The sequence below is a fragment of the Oryx dammah genome, unplaced genomic scaffold (assembly GCF_014754425.2).
Source record: "Oryx dammah isolate SB20612 unplaced genomic scaffold, SCBI_Odam_1.1 HiC_scaffold_9, whole genome shotgun sequence".
Classification (NCBI taxonomy): domain Eukaryota; kingdom Metazoa; phylum Chordata; class Mammalia; order Artiodactyla; family Bovidae; genus Oryx; species Oryx dammah.
The window spans coordinates 52724272-52750953 of NW_024070193.1; the positions used below are offsets into that span (position 1 = coordinate 52724272).

The 26682-nt window shown below is 43.5% G+C and overlaps 1 protein-coding gene across 1 annotated transcript in view; it reads left to right on the forward strand.

Moving 5' to 3' along the window:
- The first annotated feature begins 253 nt into the window (after positions 1-253).
- SUSD5 (sushi domain containing 5) overlaps positions 254-26682 on the forward strand; it is a 45878-nt gene continuing 19449 nt past the window's right edge. The window contains exons 1-3 of the mRNA XM_040246309.1: positions 254-665; positions 9725-9902; positions 19885-20003. Of these exons, the coding sequence (XP_040102243.1) occupies positions 575-665; positions 9725-9902; positions 19885-20003 (388 nt within the window). The 5' untranslated portion in view covers positions 254-574. The remainder of the gene's footprint in view (positions 666-9724; positions 9903-19884; positions 20004-26682) is intronic.

Below are 26682 nucleotides of genomic sequence, written 5' to 3' on the forward strand. Positions count from 1 at the left end.
AGGTTGGCCAGTTAGTTTTCTTAAAAAAAAAAAAGTCTTCCACTCCAGGAGGACTCCAGCTGCAAAGTCAAGAAGCAGAGGACAGAGTTAGGCATCCGATTTTTCCCGGTCCTCCTGGAGGGGCTAGGCCTCTCAAGGCTGCGTCCCCCTTTCTCAGCGGGTCCCCAGGCAGGCGGGGATTCCCTGAAGCCGGTGCTCCGGTCTCCCGCCTCCTCAAGCCCTTCCCCTTCGTCCGGAAGGCGCCCTGGGAGCCTGCCGTCCGTCCGGCGCAGCCTCCTTTGGCACCGAGACCTCCAGGTGCCCAGCGCGAAGGCGGAGCCGGGCTGCCGCCGCCTCCCCGGCGCCGCGGACGAGACCCCCGGGAGTTTGGGCCCCGCGCTGCGGCTCCGGCGTCCCCAGCCTCCCAGGCCCGCCGCGCTCCCCCCTCTCTGCGTGCGCGGGGCTAAGCCTGCGACGCGCGAACACAGCGCAGCGCGCGGAGCCGAGGGGCGCGCGCCGGGCAGCGGCGCCGGCAGCGGGATCTCAGCACGGTCGGAGCCCGCGCTCCAGCTGCGGGCCCACGGACGCCCGCACCATGGCTGCCGAGGGACCCGGCCCCGGCGCCCGGCTGTGGGCGGCGGCGCTGCTCCTTCTCGGCCTGCCGCGCCTCTCCACGCCGGCGAATGGTGAGTGTCCGTGGATGTCCACGAGGCGGCGGGCCCCGGGTGGCTCATGGGGTCTCGGTGGGGAAAGCGAAGCTCGCTTGGGCTGCCCCCTGGGACGAGCCCAGATCACGGCCATCTGGGCGAGAACGAGGCGAGCTGCCGTCCTGCCACCCTGCGTCCCCTCTCCCGGCTCCTCGAGTAGCCTCGAGCCGGAACGCGCCCCGGAGCCCCTCAACCACCCCTTCCTGCGGGGCGCGCACCGGAGAAAGCCTGTGCTTTGATCTCACAGCCCTGCCTCTAGCTTTCCAAGATCTCCTTGAAAAGTCTGCAAAATGACATCACGTCTAGGGCGCCTGGAACCTCTGCTGCAGAGATACGATTTCCCACGTCTATCAAATGTGCTCCTAATTGCACCGCCGGTGATTACAAGACTCCCTCATGGTTTTGGCTTGGTCCAGGGAGAGCTGAAAGATGAGGGGCAATCAGCTAGGCGAAAGAGAGAGGAGAATATACTGGGGAGAGACGATGGCACGTGCAAAGGCCCTGTGAGTGGCAGGGGAAATGGGATAAATGATAGAGTGGCTAGAGTGCAAAGTTCAAGGTGAGGCGATCCTTCCACAAGAAGCTGGAGAAATAGGTAAGAACCAGATTATTGCAGATTTTTGAGAATTGACCCATCTTTTTGTTCGTTTGTTGAACCTGAATTCAGCTTTCAGTACTTCTCTTAAATTAGCAGAACCACAACCTTAGATTAGTTCAGTTTCAAAAAGCTAATTTAGCTGTCTTTTGATTTTGGAACAAAATCCCTATTGATTTGTGCAGAAGGATATGATGAAAAAGAAGCCATGAGTTCTCACATCCATGAGGGGTTTTTAGTAAATCAAGCTTGGGACAAGTTAGGTTGATGAAGTAAAAAAACCCTTGGCTGATTCAGGATGCTTTGTATATCTTAAAATGTCATCACTATTTTAGTAAACAATATTGGGTGAAAGGAGAAGCTTTGACAAAAAAGAAGCACAGTGGTTAGGGAAAGGAGAAAGCCAGAGGAAAACCTCCAGGTATTATCTTAGAAGTTTTGTCTTAAGTGCCAGTTTGTAGGACTCTTTCTCATAATTAAGGTCAGTGTCTTATTTCTCCATATTCTCAGAGAGAGTGTGTGAGAAAAAAAACCACTGTTAACTTTGAAAGCTTCTAGTGAACACGGTTAATTTTTAATTAAGATAAAATTCATGTACAATTTACCATTTTAAAATGCACAATTCAAGTGTTTTTTAATATAGTCATTTTGTTTTACAACCATCACTACTCTCTAATTTCTGAGTATTTTCATCACCCCCAAAGAAATCCCATTCCTATAAGCAGCCAAGCCACTCTTTGTTCTTTGCTGTAGTAGTTTTTGGCCTGACATTGAGTCATGAAAAATTAAGCTGATTTTAAAGAATGCAACTAGAATAAATTGGAGCTAGTACTAACTTTTGAACAATGTATACTATTGTACCCATTTTATTTCCTTTTAAAGAAATATCCTGCAATCCATGAGACTTTCATTTCACCCCATTATAAGTGCTTAAGTGGAATGCCAGATGGATATGGAGCCATATGGATATGGATATGGCTTGATTTGGATCATAGAAAATTTAAGACAGAAATATCATCAGACAAGGAGAAAGTATCAAGCCTGGCTGTTGTTCAGTTGCTAAGTTGTGTCCGACTCGCTGCCACCCCATGGACTGAAGCACACCAGGCTCCTCTGTCCTTCCCTATCCCCCTTTTCTTGTTAACACTTGCCAGAAATGCCTCCCTTTCTCCCTTTCTCCTTTTCTTCTCTCTTCTTCCCCGATGGCGAACTATAGGTACCTTTGCTTTCAAGAAACTCCAATTGCTGAGCTCCAACTTTTATAACAGAGCCATTGAAGAAATTAGAATCTATTTATGAAAGGAATCTTTTCTTTACTAAATATATGCTTAACTACCACCACTTTTCACACTTAGGGATTTGTGTTCTACAGTGATGGAAGCAGGAAGATGAAATGTGCAGCTAACCTGATGTGTTAGGACTTTTGAAGAGAGAAGTTGGTGTTATTAAAAATTCCATAGACCTATTAAAAAATAAGTCAGACTCAAATGACAAATATTTAGTTTTCCATTGGACTAATTAGATATGTATCTTATACATAAAAGAGACCTGCTACTGTAATTTTAAAATACTTTTGAAACTGAAAAAAATCTTCTCATTAACTGGATGCAAATTAACTGTGTTTGGGTAATGATTGCAGGAAAAGATCATTAATTCAACAAGTAATTTGAGTGTCTATCTTATGCTAGGTTACTACCCTTGCTGTTGAGGATAAAATGGCAAGGAGAAAAAGGTCCTTGTTATCAGGGAGCTTAAAATCCAACAGGGGAGGGACTTCCCTGGTGGCTAAGACTCCATGCTCCCATCGCAGGGTCCCAGGTTCAATCCCTAGATCCCACGTGGTGCAACTAAAGATCCTTTGTGCTGCAACGAAAAGATTCCACATGCTTCAGCTAAGCTGTGGCCCAGCAAAAGAAAAAAAAATCCAGTGAGGGGAAGAGACTCATTAAGCAATAATTATGTGAACAAAATGTGAAACTGCAGTTCTGATAAGATTAAAAGACAGAAGTACTATGACAGCATGTATTAGGAGATTTTTTTCATTTGGTGTAGGAGGATCTGAAAGATGAGCAAGAACTGACCAGGCAAAGGCGGGAAGAAAAGGGATCTGAATAGAAAATGATGTACAAAGAAACTGTGAGTCACAGAGAAAATGGGACATGTGATAAGAAACGGAGTTCTAGAGTCCAGAGTCCAAGGTGGAAGTAGTTTGAGATGATGCTAGGAGAATTGACAAGGGGCCAAGTTTTGTTCAATCCGCAAACGGAAAGGAAACCATTGAGTGGCTTCCAATAGCAGAGTGACTGATCAGGTTTGCATTTTTAGAAGCCCATCCTGAGAGTAGGAAGAATGGATAGGACCAGGGCAAGACTGGATGTGGAGAGACCATACAGGATGGTATTTCACTTGTCCAGGTGAGAGAGGCTGGAGGTGGAGAGAAGGCTGGGGTGAACAGAACGGGTCTGGACTGAAGAGAAAAATGTGAGTCATCATCTCAAGATGGTGTGTGAAATGATGTGTGTAAATGGAATCCTAGGGAAAGATTTTATAGCAAGATGACCTATTTTAGTTTCTCCACATATTCACTGAAGTATAAATACTGAACTAATTCTAGTAGTTTTTTAGTGGATTCCTTAGGATTTTCTACATTCCAAGGTTATGTCGTTTGCAGATATATTTTTCTTTTTTCCAGTCTGGATGCTTTTTATTTCATTTTCTTGCCTAATTGCCTTGGAGAGAACTGCCAGTACAATGCTGAATAGACGTGGCAAGAGTGGATAATCCTTGTAGACAAGGATCGTAGCAGAAGGCACTCAGCAGTTCACCATCAAGTGTAATGTCAGCTATGGGATTTTTGTAGCTGCTTCTATCAGGTTGAAGAAATTCCTCTTCATTTCTAGTTTGTTGAAAGGGTATTGAATTTTGTCAAGTACCTTTCTGTATCTATTGAGATGATCGTGTAGTTTTTGTCCTTTATTCTACTGATAAATTGTATTGCATTAATTGATTTGGGGGTATAAGTCAACCTTCCTGGGATAGATCCCACATAGTCATAGTGTATAATTCTTTTTTTTTTTTTTTAATTCTGCTGGACTTGGTTTTCTGGCATTTTTGTTGAGGATTTTTGTGTCTCTATTTATGAGAGATAATGACCTATGATTTTCTTTTCTTGTGTCTTTTGTCTGGGTTTGGCATTAGGGCAATGGTGGCCTCCTAGATCAAGTTGGGAGGTGTTGCTCTCTGCTATTCTATTTGTTAGTTTTTATATTCTAACCGTTTTTTAAATTGAAGTCTAGTTCATTTACAGTGTTGTATTAGTTTCAGATATAGAGCAAATGATTCACTTTTTAATAGTCTTTTCTATGATAGGTTATTACACTATATTAAGTATAGCTCCCTGTGTTACACAGTAGGTCCTTGCTGTTAATCTGTTTTATATATAATAGTGCATATATATTAATCCCAAACTCCTAATTTGTCTCCTCCCTCAAAAAGGATGGGGGCATCCTTCTCGGTAACCATATAAGTTTGTTTTCTGTGTCTGTGAGTCTATTTTTGTTTTGTGAATAAGTTCCTAGCACCAAGAGGACTCCTCCAGCAGTCATCAGAATGAGGGGAGGGGATATAGTTTACCCTTGTCCACTCTTTCATCTCGAGAGTTGAACGTCTCAGACTCTCAGATTCACGTGTGCATGTAGCAGTGCTGGAGCAGGGAAGAGAGGTCTATCAGATTTCTTGCATCATGTGAACCCTTGGCTTTCACGTTTATCTCCGGGGTTTGACCATCAAACCCTGTGTCTAATTTCACAGCCCTCTTTTTTCCAGATACACAAATGCTATTGATACAAAAGTGTCTTGAGGGTGCATGCTTGCTTCTTCAGGTAGGACTACCAAGGATTAATAGAGTTATTCAGGTCGTTTCCCGCACACTGGTACCATGTCTGAGGGAACTCCAGTCACCTACAGGTATGTTTACTGTGAGAAGTTTTTGCATTTCTTTTATTAAAGCTTTTGGTTCCAAAGCTGGGAAGATTACTGTGTTTGTGGTAATAATTTTGCAGTAGATGACAGCTAAGTTTCTTATTTGATTAAGATCAATATTTTATGGTAATTTTGCTAACGGAAGTGAAATGTGACGTTTTAGGTGGGCTTTTTCTCCCTGCCTTTACCTTAGATTTGACAGGGTCTCGACTTGGTCCCTTCAAGAGGTTGCTGGGGGCCCCAGCACTCCCTCCTGCACCATGGTTTTCTTGCCTAAAGCTGTCCTTTGCTTTTAGACTCAGCTTTCACCTCTCCTGAGTTCACGTCCTATTCTACCCATCTCCCTATGTTTCTTGAGGCTTCTTGCGCATAGATTGATGTAGTGCCGGCAGCCAGGGTGCAAGAGACGAGGCTACTGCTCTCTTGGCCGGGGGGGAGAAATGCAGCAAACACGAGCACACTCATTGTGGGAAGTGACGATGTCCTGAGACAGGAGGGAAGCAACCCGCTGGGTGTGAGGTCACCCTCCAGGGCAGGGCAGCAGAGGAAGGCAGAGCTGAGGCTGAATCAGGGCCTTGGACACCAAGTGACCCTACCCAGGGGAACCTAGGACACTTAGCCTTAGCATATGCTGTTTGTAAAATGCCTTTTTATTTATTTTTATTCAGTATTTTGATTTTTATACAATTTTGAAGGTTACTTTCCATTTACAGGTGAGTGATCACACCATCATGATTATCTGGGTCGTGAAGATCTTTTTGTATAGTCCTCTGGGTATTCTTGCCACCTCTTCTTAATATCTTCTGCTTCTGTTAGGTCCATACCACTTCTGTCCTTTATTGAGCCCATCTTTGCATGAAATGTTCTCTTGGTATCTCTGATTTCCTTGAGAGATCTCTAGTCTTTCCCATCCTAGGGTTTTCCTGTATTTCTCTGTACTGATCACTGAGGAAGGCTTTCTTACCTCTCCTTGCTATTCTTTGGAACTCTGCATTCAGATGAGTATATCTTTCCTTTTCTTCTTTGCCTTTAGCTTCTCTTTCTTTTCTCAGCTATTTGTAAGACCTCCTCAGACAACCATTTTGCTTTTTTGCATTTTTTCTTTTTCGTGGGGATGGTCTTGATCACTGCCTCCTGTACAAACACGAACCTCCGTCCATAGTTCTTCAAGCACTCTATCAGATCCAGTCCCTTGAATCTGTCACTTCCACCATATAATCGTAAGGGATTTAATTAAGGTCATTCCTGAATGATCCACTGATTTCCCCTACTTTCTTCAATTTAAGTCTGAATTTGGCAATAAGGAGTTCATGATCTGAGCCACAGTCAGCTCCCGGTCTTGTTTTTGCTGACTGTATAGAGCTTCCCCACCTTCGGCTGCAAAGAATATAATCAATCTGATTTTGGTATTGACCATCTAGTGATGTCCATGTACAGAGTCTTCTCTTGTGTTGTTGGAAGGTTTTCTGCTATGACCAGTGCGTTCTCCTGGCAAAACTCTATTAGCCTCTGTCCAGCTTCATTCTGTACTCCAAGGCCAAACTTGCCTGTTACTCCAGGTATTTCTAAACTTCCTACTTTTGCATTCTAGTCCCCTATAATGAAAAGGACATCTTTTTGGGGTGTTAGTTCTAGAACGTCTTGTAGGTCTTCATAGAACCATTCAGCTTCAGCTTCTTCAGCATTACTGGTTGGGGCATATACTTGGATAACTGTAATATTGAATGGTTTGCCTTGGAAACGAACAGAGATCATTCTGTTGTTTTCGAGATTGCATCCAAGTACTGCATTTCGGACTCTTTTGTTGACTATGAGAGCTACTTCGTTTCTTCTAAGGGATTCTTGCCCACAGTAGTATATATAATGGCCATCTGAGTTAAATTCACCCATTCCGGTCCATTTTAGTTCAGAACCATTTTTAGTTCACTGATTCCTAAAATGTCAATGTTCACTCTTGCCATCTCCTGTGTGACCACTTCCAATTTACCTTGATTCATGGACTTAACTTTCCAGGTTCCTATGCAGTATTATTCTTTACAGCATTGAACTTTACTTCCATCACCAGTCACAGCCACAACTGGGTGCTGTTTTCACTTTGGCTGTGTCTCTTCATTCTTTCTGGAGTTAGTTCTCCACTGATCTCCAGTAGCATACTGGGCACCTACTGACCTGGGAGTTCATCTTTCAGTGTCATATCTTCTTGCCTGCCCATATGTTCATGGGGTTCTCAAGGCAATAATACTGAAATGGTTTGCATTCCCTTCTCCAGTAGACCATGTTTTGTCAGAAATGTTTTGTCCAGACATCCTGGAATGTGAAATCAAGTGGACCTTAGGAAGCACTACTACAAACATAGCTATTGAAGGTGATGGAATTTCAGCTGAGCTATTTCAAATCCTAAAATATGATGCTGTTAAAGTGCTGCACTCAATATACCAGCAAAGATAACTCTGCAGTGGCCACAGGATTGGAAAAGGTCAGTTTTCATTCCAATCCCAAAGAATGGCGATGCCAAAGAATGTTCAAACTCCCGCACATATTGCACTCATCTCACACGGTAGCAAATTAATCCTCGAAATCCTTCAAGTGAGGCTTCAGCAGTACGTGAACCGAGAACTTCCAGGTCTTCAAGCTGGATTTAGAAAATGCAGAGGAACCAGAGATCAAATTGCCAACATCCATTGGATCATAGAAAAAACAAGAGAGTTCCAGAAAAACATCTACTTCTGCTTTATTGACTACACCATAGCCTTTAACTGTGTGGATCACAACAAACTGTGGAAAATTCTTCAAGAGATGAATACCAGACCACCTGATCTGCCTCCTGAGAAATCTGTATGCAGGTCAAGAAGCAACAGTTAGAACCAGATATGGAACAACAGACTGGTTCCAAATTGGAAAAGGAGAACGTCAAGGCTGTATATTGTTACCCTGCTTATTTCACTTCTATGCAGAGTACGTCATGCAAAACGCCAGTCTGGATGAAGCATAAGCTGGAATCAAGATTTCAGGGAGAAATATCAATAACCTCAGATACGCAGAAGACACTACCATTATGGCAGAAAGTGAAGATGAACTAAAGAGCTTCTTGATGAAAGTGAAAGAGGAAAGTGAAAAAGTTGGCTTAAAACTCAACATTCAAAAAATTAAGATCATGGCATTTGGTTCCATCACTTCATGGCAAATAGATGGGGAAACAGTGAGAGACTTTATTTTCTTGGGCTCCAAAATCACTGAAGGTGGTGGCTGCAGCCATGAAATTAAAAGATGCTTGCTTTTTGGAAGAAACACTATGACCAACCTAAACAGCATATTAAAAACCAGTGATGTTACTATGCTGACAAAGATCCTCCTAGTCAAAGCTATGGTTTTTCCCATAGTCACGTATGGATGTGAGAGTTGGACTGTATAGAAAGGTGAGTGCTGAAGAGTTGATGCTTTTGAACTGTGGTGTTGGAGAAGACTCTTGAGAGTCCCTTGGACTGCAGGGAGATCCAACCAGTCCATCCTAAAGGAGATCAGTCCTGGGTGTTCATTGGAAGGACTGATGCTAAAGCTGAAACTCCAATACTTTGGCCACCTGATGTGAAGAACTGACTCATTGGAGAAGACCCTGATGCTGGGAAAGATTGAAGGTGGGAGGAGAAGGGGACGACAGAGGATGAGATGGTTGAGTGGCATCACTGACTGGAGGGACGTGAGTTTGAGCAAACTCCGGGAGCTGGTGATGGACAAGAAGCCTGGAGAGCTGCAGTCCCTGGTCTTACATTTATAAATGTTACAAAATACTGGCTGTACTCTCTGTGTTGTGCAACACATGCTTGAGCCTGCCTGACACTCAGTGGTTTGTGCCTCCCCACCCCCGCACCTCCCCTCCCCCTTTCATCCCCCCACTGCTTTGCTCTCTGTATCTGCGAGTCTGCTTCTTTGTTGTTATATTCACCAGTTTGTTGTATTTTTTAGATGCCACATTTAAGTGATACTGTACAGTGATATTGTCTTTGTCTGACATGTTTCCCTTAGCATAATGCATTTGGATTCCACCCATGTTGCTGCAAATGACAAAATTTTGTTCTTTTTTATGGATGAATAGTATTCCGTTGTGTATATCTCTCTATCCATTCATCTACTGATATACAGTTAGGATGTTTCCTTGTCTTGGCAAGGAGATTGCCAAGCATTGTAAATAATGCCTCTAAGCATCTTTTTAAATGGAAGATTTAAAGGACTTATCCAGATAAACATGCCAGCGCACTTAGTTAATTTTTTTTTAAGAGTAAAAAATTGTGATTGTCATCACTTGGTCCCAGGGATGAGTGCACTGTGGTAGTTGCTGTGCTTCAGTCTTTAAGCAAGTGGGAGAGACTACAGTCCTGACAGGTGTTTGCCCAGGGGGTGTCTGCTGAGGTTAAATTCCCTTGGATCCTGGAATCAGCCTGTGTCCGTGCTTGTCCTCACACAGGGAAGCTCTTCGTGCTGGAGTCTCAGAACGGCTCTCAGGGCCTGGCACTGGAGGCCGCCCGGCTTTCCTGCAGGAGCAGAGGTGCTCACCTGGTGTCTGCAGATGAGCTGCGGAGGGTGGTCCAGGACTGCGCCTTAGCGGTGTGCACCACAGGCTGGCTGGCGGATGGCACCTTAGGGTAAGTCAGGCCAGCTGGGGGCACTCTCCTTCCAACTTATCCCACTACCCGATCAGGGCTGATTTGGTGGCTCAATAATTGTTCTATTGAGGCACCAGGATAGACAGAGTGCAGTGGGCTATGGCTTGCAGTTTATTTTTTGTTTTGAGTTCTCATATAAAAACATATCTCTGGAGTTCTGTTGCAGTCTTTTCCCCCTTGCTTTGTTATTTTGAATTGCCTTTCAGGTTACAAAAATAATACATGCTCATAAAAATTTCAGATAATTCATATATATAAAGCACAAAGTGAGTTTCTCTCTTCTTCCCTACCTCTGAGTTAATGACCCTTAACTGTCTGACATATGTTCTTTATCTCTTTTTCTCTGTGGATGTTCATCTGCATCCATGAGAAAAGAGGAACACGGCATGGAAGTTTTAAAATATAATTACAAATTCTTTCACGTTACTCCCATTGAGAAGTGGGGTCAGTGTTCCTTCCCTTTGTATTTTGTTTGTTTTTATATCACTCCTTATTTTTTTGGCCTCACCGTGTGACCTGCGGGATCTTCATTCCCCACCCAGAGATCAACCCTTGCCTCCTGCAGGAGAAGCACAGGGTCGTAACCACTGGACTGCCCGGAAAGTCTCAGTGTCCTCTGCCTTGGAATGAGGGACAGCATAGAATTGCCTCGACCAGTAGAACACAGCAGGAGTGATACTCTGAGGCTAGGTCAGAAAAAGCCACTCTCTGATTTCTGGAGACATTTACTTTTGAGATGCTACCACTAAGCCCTAGGAAGCCCAGGCCACATGGAAATGCCCTGTGTATGTACTCTCGCCAATAGCCCCAACTGATTTCCCAACCACTAGCGAGCATTAACTGCCTCTGGGTGATTCCAACCCCCTGCTATTGAGTGAGCCAGCCCAGCTCAGCCTTAGACATTGTATAGCAGAGACAAGCCTTTCCCATCGTGCCCTATCTGAATTCCTGACCCTTGGAATCCTTGTGGAGAAATGTCTGTGGCTGACTCGGAGAAAACATCCCATTAGTGCTGCTAACTGCTCTGTTTATTAGTCATAAACAGAGAGGGCAGGAACCACCCCACTTTCTCCTTCATGCCACAGGAATGTGAGAGAACAGATGGGCTCCAAGAACTGCTTGACCCTGAAGATGTCTGGCTGGGAATTAGCCATAGAAAACACACACAGCCATGCTGATTCACATCCCCAAAGGTGAAGCAGCAACTGGATAAAGAGAAAAATGAAACCACCTCCAGAACTGTTCAGTGAGTCTGGAACTGTGACTCTGCCTCGTATTTTACCTCCAACGTCCTACATCAACAAAATATGACCAGTGAAAATACATGTTTCCCTAGTGTAGTTAAGTATGGATACTTTTAATAACTCTGTTACTATCATTGAATCAGATAATCAAGGTATTCAGAGATTCTAAAGAGCCAGCTTGGAGCCAGACTTAGGTCTCCTAGGCATTACAAATAGAAACAAAGTCATTGGAAAGGTTTATCTTCTCTGGGTTTGCTGTAATGTGTTAAAACATATTACACAGTGGATCTCTACCTTGCTTAGATGATATTTCTTTATACAGTAAACATGCTTATTTGAAATATTTACTAAATGACATATTAAAATAGTTTTCCATGTTAATATTTCTGGAACCATGAAGTATCTGACCATTAGTAGTACATTTCACTGTGGGTCCATCTCTCCTCCCCACCAAAACCTATTAAATGCACAGTGCAAGGACTTCCCTGGAGGTCCAAAGGCTAGGATTCCAAGCTCCCAATGTGGGGCCCTCAGGTTTGATCCCTGATCAAAGAACTAGATCCCAGATGCTGCAACTAATAAAATAAAAAATCCTGCATGCCACAATGAAGATCAGAGATCTCACATGTTACAGTTAAGAGTTGGTGCAGCCAAATAAAATAAATAAATACATATTTTAAAAAAACTTCTCTAGAGGAAAATAACATTATCCTAGACAATTTATTTCTACAAACTATGTTAGCAAATAAAAGACTTGTCACCTAGTATAAAATAACCAGTCACATGGGGAGGCACCAGTCACATGAGGCCAGTTTCCATTCCAATCCCAAAGAAAGGCAAGGCTGAAGAATGCTCAAACTCCCACACAGTTGCACTCATCTCACACCCTAGCAAAGTAATGCTCAAAATCCTCCAAGCCAGGCTTCAACAGTACGTGACCGTGAACTTCCAGATGTTCAAGCTGGATTTAGAAAAGGCAGAGGAACCAGAGCTCAAATTGCCAACATCCGTTGGATCACTGAAAAAGTAAGAGAGTTCCAGAAAAACATCTATTTCTGCTTTATCGACTATGCCAAAGCCTTTGACTGTGTGGATCACAACAAACTGTGGGAAATTCTTCAAGAGATGGGAATACCAGACCGCCTTACCTACCTCCTGAGAAATCTGTGTGTAGGTCAAAAAGCAACAGTTAGAACTGGACATGGAACAACAGACTGGTTCCTCATAGGAATTGGAGTACATCAAGGCTGTATATTGTCACCCTGCTTATTTCGCTTATATGCAGAGTACATCATGAGAAACGCTGGACTGAATGAAGCACAAGCTGGAATCAAGATTGCCAGGAGAAATATCAATAACCTCAGATATGCAGAGGACACCACCCTTATGGCAGAAAGTGAAGAGGAACTAAAAAGCCTCTTGATGAAAGTGAAAGAGGAGAGTGAAAATGTTGACTTAAAGCTCAACATTCAGAAAACGAAGATCATGGCATCTGGTCCCATCACTTCATGGGAATAGATGGGGAAACAATGGAAACAGTGTTAGACTTTATTTTGGGGGGCTCCAAAATCACTGCAGATGGTGACTGCAGCCATGAAATTAAAAGACGCTTACTCCTTGGAAGGAAAGTTATGACCAACCTAGATAGCATATTCAAAAGCAGAGACATTACTTTGCCAACAAAGGTCCATGTAGTCAGAGCTGTGGTTTTTCCCGTGGTCATGTATGGATGTGAGAGTTGGACTGTGAAGAAGGCTGAGCGCCAAAGAATTGATGCTTTTGAACTGTGGTGTTGGAGAAGACTCTTGAGAGTCCCTTGGACTGCAAGGAGATTCAACCAGTCCATCCTGGAGGAGATCAGTCCTGAATATTCATTGGAAGGACTGATGCTGAAGCTGAAACTCCAATACTTTGGCCACCTGATGTGAAGAACTAACTCATTTGAAGATCTTGATGCTGGGAATGATTGAGGTGAGAGGAGAAGTGGACAACAGAGGATGAGATGGTTGGATGGCATCACCAAGTCAATGGACTTGAGTTTGAGTAAACTCCAGGAGGTGGTGATCGACAGGGAAGCCTGGCATGCTGCAGTCCATGGGGTAACAAAGAGTTGGACACGACTGAGTGACTGAACTGAGCTGGGGAGACAAGGCAACAAGAATAATAATAGCCAATAGAAATTCTAGTGTTAACACTGGTAGATGCAGACTTTAAAATAACTCTTTAAAATGCTCAAAATACAAAGGACAAAAAGGAGAATTTTGGCAGAAGACTGAAAATTATAAAAATAACCAAATAAAAACTCTAGAAATGAAAAATACAGTAGCTGAAATTAAGAACTTAATGACCAAATCTAACAGCTGATTTTAAGAGTCAAAGAGCAAATTAATGAACTGGAAGATATTTTAGAGGAAAATGTCCAGAATAAAGAACAGAAGAAAAGGGATGAAAATATAGAAGAAAGAGTACAAAGCAAAGAAGATGCATGTAATTGGAAATCCAAAAGGACAAGAGAAATAAGATGAAGCAAAATTAATATGAGATATAGCCACAACTGTGGAAAAATACTCACACCGATTTAAGCAGCCCTGCAAAGCCCAATCAGGATAAATAGGAGTTTCACAACCTGGAACAAAACAGTAAAACTGGTAAGGATCAAATATGAAGAAAAACTATTAAAAGTGATAAGGAAAAGAAAGAGTACCTTCAAAGGAGCAGCAATAAAGTGACAGTGAGAGCCCAAAGACCACTGAATGATGCCTTCAAAGTGCTGAAAGAAAATACTACCAAACAGGAATTCTATACCCAGTGAAGATATCTTCAGAGAATAAAGGTAACATAAAGAATTTCCAGACAGATAAAAGGTGAGAGAATTCACTACATATGATCTGCACTAAATGAAACCCTGAAGCATGTTCTTCTGGCAGGAGGAAAATAATTGGAAGTGGCCAACTGGAGAAGCAAGAAAGAATTGAGTGGTAAAAGTAAATATAGGGGTGAATTGAAATTACATACAGATGGTTCCTGACTTATGGTGGTTCAGCTTACAACTTTTTAACTTTATGATGGTAGGAAAGCATCATGCTTTCAATAGAAATGGTTCTTCAAGCTGTGAATTTTGATCTCTTTTTAGGCTAGTGAAATACTATCATACTTTTTTGTGATGCGGGGCAGTGGCAGTAAGCTGCAGCTCCCAGTCAGTTGTGTGATCATGAGAATAAAAAACTGATACACTTATAGCCATTTCGTGGTGAGACGACCATTCAGCTTTTTCACTTTCAACATCAGTTCAGTTCAGTCACTCAGTCATGTCCAACTGTTTGCGACCCCATGAATCGCAGCATGCCAGGCCTCCCTGTCCATCACCAACTCCCGGAGTTCACTCAAACTCACGTCCATCGAGTCGGTGATGCCATCCAGCCATCTCATCCTCTGTCGTCCCCTTCTCCTCCTGCCCCCAATCCCTCCCAGCACCAGGGTCTTTTCCAATGAGTCAACTCTTTGCCAAAGTATTGGAGTTTCAGCTTTAGCATCAGTCCTTCCAATGAACACCCAGGACTGATCTCCTTTAGGATGGACTGGTTGGATCTCCTTGCAGTCCAAGGGACTCTCAAGAGTCTTCTCCAGCACCATAGTTCAAAAGCATCAATTCTTTGGTGCTCAGCTTTCTTCACAGTCCAACTCTCACATCCATACATGACCACAGGAAAAACCATAGCCTTGACTAGATGGACCTTTGTTGGCAAAGTAATGTCTCTGCTTTTTAATATGCTATCTAGGTTGGTCATAACTTTCCTTTCAAGGAGTAAGCGTCTTTTAATTTCATGGCTAGAGTCACCATCTGCAGGGATTTTGGAGCCCCAAAAAATAAAGTCTGACACTATTTCTACTGTTTCTCCATCTATTTCCCATGAAGTGATGGGACCGGATGCCATGATCTTCGTTTTCTGAATGTTGAGCTTTAAGCCAACTTTTTCACTCTCCTCTTTCACTTTCATCAAGAGGCTTTTTAGCTCCTCTTCACTTTCTGCCATAAGGGTGGTGTCATCTGCATATCTGAGACCTATAAGACCTTTTAGAACTAACACCCAAAAAAGATGTCCTTTTCATTATAGGCGACTGGAATGCAAAAGTAGGAAATCAAGAAACACCTGGAGTAACAGGCAACTTTAGCCTTGGAGTACGGAATGAAGCAGGGCAAAGGCTAATAGAGTTTTGCCAAGAGAACGCACTGGTCATAGCAAACACCCTCTTCCAACAATATAAGAGAAGACTGTACACATGGACATCACCAGATGGTCAACACTGAAATCAGATTGATTATATTCTTTGCAGCCAAAGATAGAGAAGCTCTATACGGTCAGCAAAAACAAGACCGGGAGCTGATGGTGGCTCAGATCATGAACTCCTTATTGCCAAATTCAGACTTAAATTGAAGAAAGTAGGGAAAACCACTGGACCATTCAGGTATGACCTAAATCAAATCCCTTATGATTATATAGTGGAAGTGAGAAATAGATTTAAGGGACTAAATCTGATAGACAGAGTGCCTGATGAACTATGGACGGAGGTTCGTGACATTGTACAGGAGACAGGGATCAAGACCATCCCCATGGAAAAGAAATGCAAAAAAGCAAAATGGCTGTCTGGGGAGGCCTTACAAATAGCTATGAAAAGAAGAGAAGCGAAAAGCCAAGGAGAAATGGAAAGATAAGCATCTGAATGCAGAGTTCCAAACAATAGCAAGGAGAGATAAGAAAGCCTTCCTCAGTGATCAGTGCAAAGAAATAGAGGAAAAGAACAGAATGGGAAAGACTAGAGATCTCTTCAAGAAAATTAGAGGTACCAAGGGAATATTTCATGCAAAGATGGGCTCGATAAAGGACAGAAATGGTATGGACCTAACAGAAGCAGAAGATATTAAGAAGAGGTGGCAAGAATACACAGAAGAACTGTACAAAAAAGAGCTTCACGACCCAGATGATAATGATGGTGTGATCACTCACCTAGAGCCGGACATCCTGGAAGGTGAGGTCAAGTGGGCCTTGGAAAGCTTCACTTTCAGCATAGCATTCAATAAATTACATGAGACATTCAATGCTTTCTTGTAAAATAGATTGTTGGATGATCTTACCCAACTGTAGCCTAATGTAAATGTTTGGAGCATGTTTAAGGTAACCTAGGCTAAGCTCTAATATACAGTAGGCTATGTGTATTATATGCATCTTTTACTTACCATATTTTCAACTTATTACAAGTTTTGGGAGATATAACCCCAATTATAAGTTGAGGAAGATCTATGATTATATAAAGCAATAGTAAAGACTAAAAAATGGCATATAAATCAGGAAGTGTTTGAAGTATGTTAATACATAGTATTTTAAGCTGTGTTGTTGGGAAAAAGGGTAAAAGAAACATTAAATTTTAATAAATCAAAGAAGCATGTTATAACCTCTGGAGTAACCACTAAAATCATTCACAAAAAAATCACATATTGTATGAGTCCATCTATATGAAACATCTAGCATAGACAAGTCTTTAGAGATAGAAAGCAAATTAGTATTTGGTTAAGGTGGTAAGGGGAATGAATTGAGGGGAAATGGAAAGTGACCTAATGAGAACAGGGTTTCTTTGGGAATGACAAAAATGTTCTAAAATTGCAAGAATGGTTATGCAACTCTGTGCACTGAAAACTACTGAATTATATACTTTAAATAGGTGAATTGTATGTTATGTTAATTATCTCAAAAAATATATATAACTATAAAATTAAAAAAAAGAATTATAAAAGGACATGTAACTTCCAAACCAATACAGAAGAACAGATTGCCGAAAAGGAATTCAAACAATCAAACTCTGGAAGAGAAAAGAGGAAGAAAGAATGGGCAGGACTAATAGAAATATGGCAGATTTAAATTCAAAGAGATATGTGATTAAATTAAGCGAATGTGATGCTCTGATTAGAAAACAAGGACCATCACCTCCTAACCGGTTGGTGGGAATGTAAGTTAGTACAGCCACTCTGGAGAACAATGTGGAGGTTCCTTAAAAAAAGTAAAAACAAGAGCTGCCGTATGATCTAGCAACCCCACTCCTGGGTATATACCCCGAGAAAACCGTGATTTGAAAATCGCGGTATACCTCAGTGCTCAGTGCAACACTGTTCACAGTAGTCAGGACATGAATGCAATCTAAATGTCCGTCAACAGGGGAATGGGTAAAGAAGTGGTACATGTACGCAATGAAATACTACTCAGCATAAAAAAGAAACAGTACCTTTGGCAGCAATGTGGGTGGACCTAGAGAGGCGATGGCACCCCACTCCAGTACTCTTGCCTGGAAAATCCCATGGACAGAGGAGCCTGGTGGGCTGCGGTCCATGGGGTCGCAAAGAGTCGGACACGACTGAGTGACTTCCCTTAAACTTTTCACTTTCATGCATTGGAGAAGGAAATGGCAACTCACTCCAGTGTTCTTGCCTGGAGAATCCCAGGGACGGGGGAGCCTGGTGGGCTCTATGGGGTCACACAGAGTCGGACACGACTAAAGTGACTTAGCAGCAGCAGAGATGATCATACTAAGTGAAAAAAGTCCAACAGAGGAAGACAAACATCATATAATATCAATCATATGTGGAGTCTAATTTTAAAAAAGATACAGAACTTCCCTGGTGGTCAAGTGGTTAAGAATCTGCCTGCCAACACAGGAGACATGGGTTCAATTCCTGGCCCAGGAGGATTCCAGATGCTGCAGGGCAACTGAGCCTGTGTGCCACACTACTGAGCCCACGTGCCGCAACCACGGGATTCCACGGTCTCAAGAGCCTGTGCTCCACAAGGGGAGCCACTGCAATTAGTAGCCCATATACTACAAATAGAGAGTAGCCCCACTTTCCACAACTAGAGAAAGCCTGCATGCAGCAGCAAAGACCCAGTGCAGCCAAAAATAAATAAACATTTTTAAAAGATACGAATGAACTTATTTACAAAACATAAACAGACTCAGCTGCAGCTCTTTCCTCCCTTTCTACCTCCATCACCCGTTCATCCACCTCTGTGCCCAGATAGCTACTGCTCGGGTTTCTGACACCTGAGGCTAATTTGTATTTCATATAAATGGAGTCATACAGCATATGCTCTTTTTCTGACCTCTTTCACTCAAAAATTATTTTGATATTCATCTATATTTTATGTTATTAATGGTTCATTGTTTTTTTACTGCTAAATAATATTTGATTGCATCAAGTATGCTACAATTTATTTATCCATACACTTCCTGATAGGCATTTGGGTTGTTTCCATTTTTGCTCTGTAACAAATAAACCTGTTGTGAACATTTACGTACAAGCTTTTCTATGAACATGTGTTTTCATTTATGTTAGGAAGTACATAGATGTACTGTGTGTCTACATCATACAGCACAAATGAAAAAAGAAAAGGAAAACAAGAACCATCAGGTGGATTTTTAAAAATTCTATTTGTTGATTTAAGTGATACCCCTAAACAAATCATGGGACAAAAATAAATTATAATGGAAATTTACATATATGGAGAAATGAATGATATTAAAATATAACGGGGACTTCTCTGGCAGTCCATTTGTTAAGACTCGGTGCTCCTAATCCAGGGGGCATGCGTGCCAACCCTCTTGGAACTAAGGCCACACAGTGTGGCCAAAAATTATACACACACACACACACACACACACATATGTGCACACACATACATGCACACACATATATAGCACACCCAAATTCATGGGATGCTACTAGAGCTATACCTGAAGGAAAATGCATTAAATGCTTTAACCAAAACATTAAATGCTTATGTTAGAAAAGAGTCTGAAGGTTCAGGAACTAATAATGATCTATCTTAAGAAATCTGAAAAGAACAGCAAAACAAACCCATCCCCCCAAAAGAAGGGAGCTAATAAAGAGCAGAATTTTATGAAATAAAAACCAAGCATATACTGGAAGAGATCAGCAATATATTTTACCTGAAACTTTAATCAATTTCAGTTCAGTTCAGTTCAGTTCAGTCACTCAGTCGTGTCTGACTCTTTGTGACCCCATGAATCGCAGCACCCCAGGCCTCCCTGTCCATCACCAACTCCCGGAGTTCACTCAGACTCACATCCATCAAGTCAGTGATGCCATCCAGCCATCTCATCCTCTGTCGTCCCCTTCTCCTCCTGCCCCCAATCCCTCCCAGCATCAGAGTCTTTTCCAATGAGTCAACTCTTCGCATGAGATGGCCAAAGTACTGGAGCTTCAGCTTTAGCATCATTCCTTCCAAAGAAATCCCAGGGTTGATCTCCTCCAGAATGGACTGGTTGGATCTCCTTGCAGTCCAAGGGATTCTCAAGAGTCTTCTCCAACACCACAGTTCGAAAGCATCAATTCTTCGGCGCTCAGCCTTCTTCACAGTCCAACTCTGACATCCGTACATGACCACAGGAAAAATCACAGCCTTGACTAGATGGACCTTAGTCGGCAAAGTAATGTCTCTGCTTTTGAATATACTATCTATTTATGTGACCTGAACTCAAGCATCACCTACAACTTCCTGCTTTTAGACGGATCTCTGGGAAGAGTATTAATACTTTCAGCCAAAACTCCTGAATCAGAAAAATATCTGCTGATTCAGAGCTGATGGCAGAGGAGAGTTCTTTTCCCAGTTTTGGTTAGCTCTCCTAACCCACTGTCTTCTTTGTTTCAGGACAACTGTGTGCAGCAAGGGGAGGGGTGAGCAGCAAGCCGTGCGAGCTGTCGATGTGAGGGTTGAAAGCAGCCCGGTTCCTGGGGGTACCTACAACGCGCTGTGTATTAAGGATGAAGGTCAGTGCTGGAGCCTCTGCAAAGGTTTTGGAGGGTGTGCTTGTGGGGGTTGACCTCTAGGTTGTGTTCTATTAGAAGCCAACTTTACGATGAGGATTCACTGAACATTGTGAATCAGGAAGTCTTCTGAAGAAAAGCCAGCAGGGCAGTGGGGACAGGGAAAGGAAGAGGGCCAGGAGGGGCGGGCACTAATCAATATCCACAGGGGTTGGGAGGTGGGTGAGGTGGGGAGTAACTCTGGTGCGGTCCTTGATGGCCCCCTGGAGACAGTGCCCACAGGTCATCATGGGATTCCTGATCAGGAGCGAGAGCAGGGCTATCTATACCACTGCTTCTGTCAGTCACTGGGTAAGGGCTGCTTCAGGGAGCTGTAAATTCCCAGACTCTTCTGGATTTCGGTGTGCTCAGACAAAGCGTTCCAATAGGCAAGCCAACCTCCAACAGACATGCACAGATGCCTACCTAGAGCCCCCGTCCATGGATCCCTGACAACATCTGCTACAGTTGCTGATACTGCTTGCCCTTCAATCTGCCTTCATGGTGGAAATTTTTCTACGAAGAAAAGAAAAAACAAACAAAACTTTTTCCCTGAAAAGAAATTTATAGGATTTAGGAAACTGCTCCTAGAAAGGAAAATTGGACTTTCTTATGGGAAATCAGCTGAATGATGAGGAGAAAACCATAAGGGAGTCTCCAGGGCTGCGTATCATGAGCTCTGGGAAAAGGACACCTTCACTGTCAGAAATTCACGCCACTGAAAGGGAATGTCCGTGCACAGCGGGAGAAAGCAAGCTGCTTACTCATCAGTCATAGACATCACCACAGCTACTGCCTGGCTGCACGGTGTTCTCACCTGGGAAGTTTTAAGAAATACTGAAGCCTGAGGGCCAGCCCTAGAGATTCAGATACAAATGCTGTGGACGTTGGGGCTTTTTAAAGCTTTCCCAGGGCTTCCCAGCGGGCTCTAGTGGTAAAGAACCTGCCTGGCAGTGCAGGAGATGTTAAGAGATGCAGGTTCAATCCCTGGATCAGGAAGGTCCCCTGGAGGAGGACATGGCAACTCACTCCAGTATTCTTGCCCAGAGAATCCCATGGACAGAGGAGCTTGGCAGGTCGCATAGAGTCGGACACAACTGAAGTGATTGAGCGTGCACATACGCACTCAGTGGTTATAAGACATAACCCAAGTTGGAGAAATACTTCACTAATGCAGTTTCCCAAAGCTCTTTGATGGTGAGCAATACCAGATGAACATACTAGAAATACAAACCCTCAGGCTACATCCCAGAGGCACCAAATCCCAGTCTTTAGGGAAAGGGGTCAGAGGAGTTGACAAAGCAAAGAGCCAGGAGGGGATTTCCCTAGAGGTCCAGTGGCTGAGACTCAGCACTCTCAATGCGGGGGGGCTCCAGTTGGATCCCTGGTCAGGGAACTAGACCCCACATGCTACAACTAAGAGTTCACAAGCCAAGACTAAAGATCCTGTGTGCCGCAACTAAGGCCTGGGGCAGCCAAATAAATAAATACATATATGTATTTTTTTAAAAAGAGCCACAGTGAACCCTACAGCCCCAGCTGGTGCCTGTTAGATGTGTCTTGGTGGTAGATTTCTCTGCTGCTACGGCATCTCCCTCCAGAAAAGATTCTACATCTGTTGGTTGCAGTCCAATGACTGAACGACGTGCCCTGGAAAGGTCTGGGGAGAACAATACCCGTGGTTTGTTTTTAAACCGCATAAGTAAATGAAAATGATCTTTTGAATCTCAAACCGAGGCAGAGGTTCAGGTCTCTGAAGGAGACAGGACAGAGCTAAAAGAAAGCCAGCATGACCTTCTTTCTTTCGTGATCTCAACGGAGATGCAGGCCTTCTGAGTCTGAGCTCTTTCCCCTGATAAACAACGGGTATCTGCTCTCCTTTGCTGTGGAACATACCATCCATGGGAGAAGGAAATGGCAACCCACTCCAGTATTCTTGCTTGGAGAATCCCAGGGACAAAGGAGCCTGGTGGGCTGTGGTCTATGAGGTCGCACAGAGTCAGACACGACTGAGGCAACTTAGCAGCAGCAGCAGCAGCATACCAACCATAAATGTAGTGGCTTAAAGCAACAACCCTTTGTTTAGTTCACTGTTTGGGGGATGGGGTGACAGCGATCAGTGTTTCTCTGCTGGGCTCAGCCAGGCTTATTCATGAGTCCACCATCAGCTGCTGGGTGGGGGCCTTGCTTCTGGACGTTGGCTGGCTGTTGACTGGGGTGATGGGGGCCACTGATCATCCAACCACGTGTTCCACACCATCCAAAAGGAAATCCTGGGCCTCCCACCTCACAGGCCTTCAAACAGGTTGTGTGTCTGTGAGTGTGTGCCTCACTGTCCACAGCTGTAGTGCAGGAAGAAGCCAGAGGTTGGAGATAGCTGTTCACATCCTATAGGGCACCAAGCTAAAACCCATGAGTGTGACTCTAAAACCGGGTTCTTGTCAAACTGATGAGATGTGTCTCCTGATATCTTGCACTCTAAGGAGCACAATTTGATTTCAGTAGCCAAAAATGCATACCTCGAATCTGATCATGAAGAGACAGTAATCAGACTCAAACTGAGAACCATCACACAGAACGACTGGCCTACAGGCTTTCCAAAACATCAAGGGTGAGAAAGATAAAGAAGGGCTAGGGAACTGTTTTGAATTAAAATAGACTAAAAAGACTTGACGGGCTTCCCTGGTGGCTCAGAGGTTAAAGCGTCTGCCTCTAATGCAGGAGACCTGGGTTTGATCCCTGGGTCGGGAAGATCCCCTGGAGAAGGAAATGGCAACCCACTCCAGTATTCTTGCCTGGAGAATCCCATGGACGGCGGAGCCTGGTGGGCTACAGTCCATGGGGTTGCAAAGAGTCAGACACGACTGAGCGACTTAACTTTCACTTTTCTTTCAAAAAGACTTGACAACAAAATGCAGTCTGTGATCCTGGATCAGCGGAAACAGCTATACTTGATGAAGTCTGAATATGGATTATGAATTAGTAGTGTTGTATCAGGGCTTAAGTTCTCTAACTTTGGTAACTATACTGCAGTTATGCAAGAGAATATCCTTGTTCTTGGAAATGTGTACTAAAGTTTTTGGGGACAAAGGGACATCACATCTACAAATCATTCTCAAGTGGTGGAGAAAGGAATTACAGATACGCATATATACATATTTGTACATGTATATATACACAACCATGCAGCCATGAAATTAAAAGATGCTCACTCCTTGGAAGGAATACTATGAGAAATCTAGACAGCGTCTTAAAAAGCAAAGACATCACTTTGCTGATCAAGGTCCATATAGTCAAAGCTATGGTTTTCCCAGTAGTCATGTATGGATATGAGAGTTGGGCCATAAAGAAGGCTCAACACCAAAGAATGGATGCTTTTGAATTGCGGTGCTGGAGAAGACTCTTAAGAGTCCCTTGGACAGCAAGAAGATCAAACCAGTCAACCCTAAAGGAAATCAACCCTGAATATTCACTGGAAGAACTGATCCTTTAGCTGAAGCTCCAATCCTTTGGCTACCTGATGCAAAGAGGCAGCCAGTGGAAAAGACCCTGACACTGGAAAGATTGAAGGCAGAAGGAGATGCGGGTAGCAGGGGATGAGACAGTTAGATAGCATCACCAACTCAATGTACATGAATTTGAGCAAACTCCAGGAGATAGTGGAGGACAGAGGAGCCTGACATGTTGCAATCCATGGGGTCACAAAGAGTTGGACATGACTTAGCAATTGAACAACAAAGCCTACACATATATGTATGTGTATACGTATATATGATATATATTTTCTCTATATATAGATTCTATATACATATCTATATCTATCTAGAGAATGATAAAGCAAATGGCACAAAATGAAAACACATTAGTAAATGGGGATAAAGCATTTATGGGAGTTCCTTATTCTTAGAATTTTTCTGTAACTTTGCGATTATATGTAAATGAAAATTTCCCCTCAAAAGGTCTACATACTCCTCCCAAAACAACAAAAACAATAGGGAAGCACAAAAGAAAGGAAAACCAAAAAAAAAAAAAAAACCAAACTGAAGCAAATTCATGACATTTGTCAGCTTATGTGAGGACTGCTGCCACTTTAGCAGAGTGAGCCCTGTGTGGGGGTCTTTGAATCACAGCGCTTGAGCCCTGCACCCCAGGGCAATCTTCTGGAGCCTAGCTTGTCCACCCCCATCACCTCCAGACCAACAGGGAGAGGCTTAGGTGGGAAAATCTGGGCTCAGGAATGCATGCTGAGGCGGGATTGGGTTCAGAGGGATGCTGTCTCTTGGGCTTTCCAGGAAAGCAGGATGGGTTCCCCAAGTTTTCCTCAGAGAGCTCTGTCCCTGATCCTCTGCCTTTGGCCCTTTAGAAAGAGCATGTAAACCACTCCCATATGGCTCCCCACTTTTCCTTGGTTGGAACCTTGTAGACAGTCAACAAGAGATTATCATACTAAGAGAGGTAAGTCACACAAAGACGAATACCATATGATATCACTTATATGTGGAATCTGAACTTTGATACAAATGAGCTTCTTTACAAAACAGAAACAGATTCTCAGACCTAGAAAACAAACCCATGGTTACCAAAGGGGAAGAGGGGTGGGAGAGGGGTAAATTAGGAGTTATTAGCACGTACAGACTACTATGTGTGTGTTTGTATATATATGTGTGTGTATACATCATGGAATCACTTGGCTGGACACCAGAAACTAACACAGCATTGTAAGTCAACTATACTGCAGTTAAAAACAAAAAATCAAAAACAAGGGATATCTGTGTGCCGAAGGAAGGTGGTGGGAAGCGAGAAGAGGCTCCTGGGGAGTGCACATGAGGTCTGGTTCAGCAGACCCCAGGTGCAGCATCACCTCTAAAGGTTGCCTTTTTCCTAAAGATGCTTCACGACACTTTGCCTTGGGCTGCCACTTCTTCTCAGCAAGACAGGGAAAATGAAGGGTGCTCGCTCCAAAAACGGCAGACATGTGCCTCACAAGCCCCAAAGGCAAACAGAGCCTGTGGCACGGGCAGGCAACTTCCTCCTGTGTGTCTTTTTTTGAACTAAAGCTCACCATGAATGTAGACGTTTCTGCTTCCTTCTAGTATTTGTGTTTCACTGACAGTGAATTTCCAGCCTTGTGGTGATCTCACTTAAACTAATAAGGGAAGTTATTTTTAACCAACTGGATGCTGATTAAATGAGCTGCCTCCACTTGGGTTCTCCAGCTTTGCTTCTCTTGGCAGCTTGTTTATGGGGCCAATGGTGTGGGGTCTGGAGGATTCAAGTCCCCTCTCGCCTTCTCCCTGTTGTACCCCAAGGCTTACTTGGGGTGTGCTTCTCTTTCTCCCCGTCCAAGCTAGGGCTGGCCTGGCTGCTCTCTCCACCAGCCCACCTCATTCTCTTAGCACTGCATTCCACCCTCCCCTGCACACGCTACTCCTGCCTGTATTTCCCATAAAAACAGAAATGGAATGATCTCTTCATTAATGTCTTCAGACAGAGAACTGAATGCTCACCTCTCAGGGCAAGCAAGAATTTTTGAGAACAGCTAATTCCCAGATCTGCCTGCAAGAGGGGCTGTGCCTCCAGGTGGGCTTTGGGGAAATTCTCCAGTGGTGATGGGAGACTGAGACCAAAAAATCGCAATACTTTGAGCAGCTGATAGAACTTATCCAGTTTAGGGTCTCCCAAGGGAGTGTGGAAAATTCTGTACTCATTACCAGTTGGCACTGGCCAATTGTTAATTTATTTGTCTAGGGTAATGCAAAGCAGTGCTCAGACTTAAAGGGGCTTTCAATGGATAGATAGATATACAGACTGTTGGATGGATGGATGGATAGATGGGTGGATGGCTGAGTGGACAGAGAGATAGATGAATGGATGGATAAATGAAGAGATAGATGATAGGTAGATAGATGAATGGATAAATTGAAGATAGATGGATTGTTGGATGGATGGATAGATGAATGGAGAGATAGATCAATGACAGGTAGACAGATAGCTGGATGGGTGGCTGGCTGGCTGGATGAATGGATAATTAGAGAGAACGATGAATGGATAGACAGAGATAGAGGACTTTTTCACCCTTCAAGGAGTTGACAGTGTATAACAACAAGTAAGAGCCGAATGACACAAAGGAGGAGGATAATTAGGGAGACTTCCTGAGGTGGTGGCAGCTGAGGTGGAATTTCATGGGGACTGTGGTTAGGCAATGGAGGAGAGGACACTCCACACAGAGAACAGCCGGAGCACGGGCCAGACGAGGACCTTGCAGACAGAGAGAACAGTGGTTCCGGGGAGACGAGCTCTGGGTGAGCCCTTGTCCTAGTGCTTCAGAGAATGAACTGGGCTTGGAACATCCCTGAGGGCATCCCATCCCTGCTGGGCAAGTCTGAGGAGGCTGCAGAGGGCAGCCCAGATAATCCTATAGTAGTTAGGATTCCCAACTTGATCTATAGATTCAGCTCAATCTCAGTCATGATTCTAAGCAAGTTACTTTGTGGATATGAACAAACTAATTCTGTAATTTGTAAGGAGAGACAAAGACTCAGAATAGCTCACTCATTATTGAAGAACAAGGTTGAAGAACTGACATGACGACTTCAAGACTTGCATTAAGATGCAGAAGCCAGGACCGTGTGGTGCTGGTGAA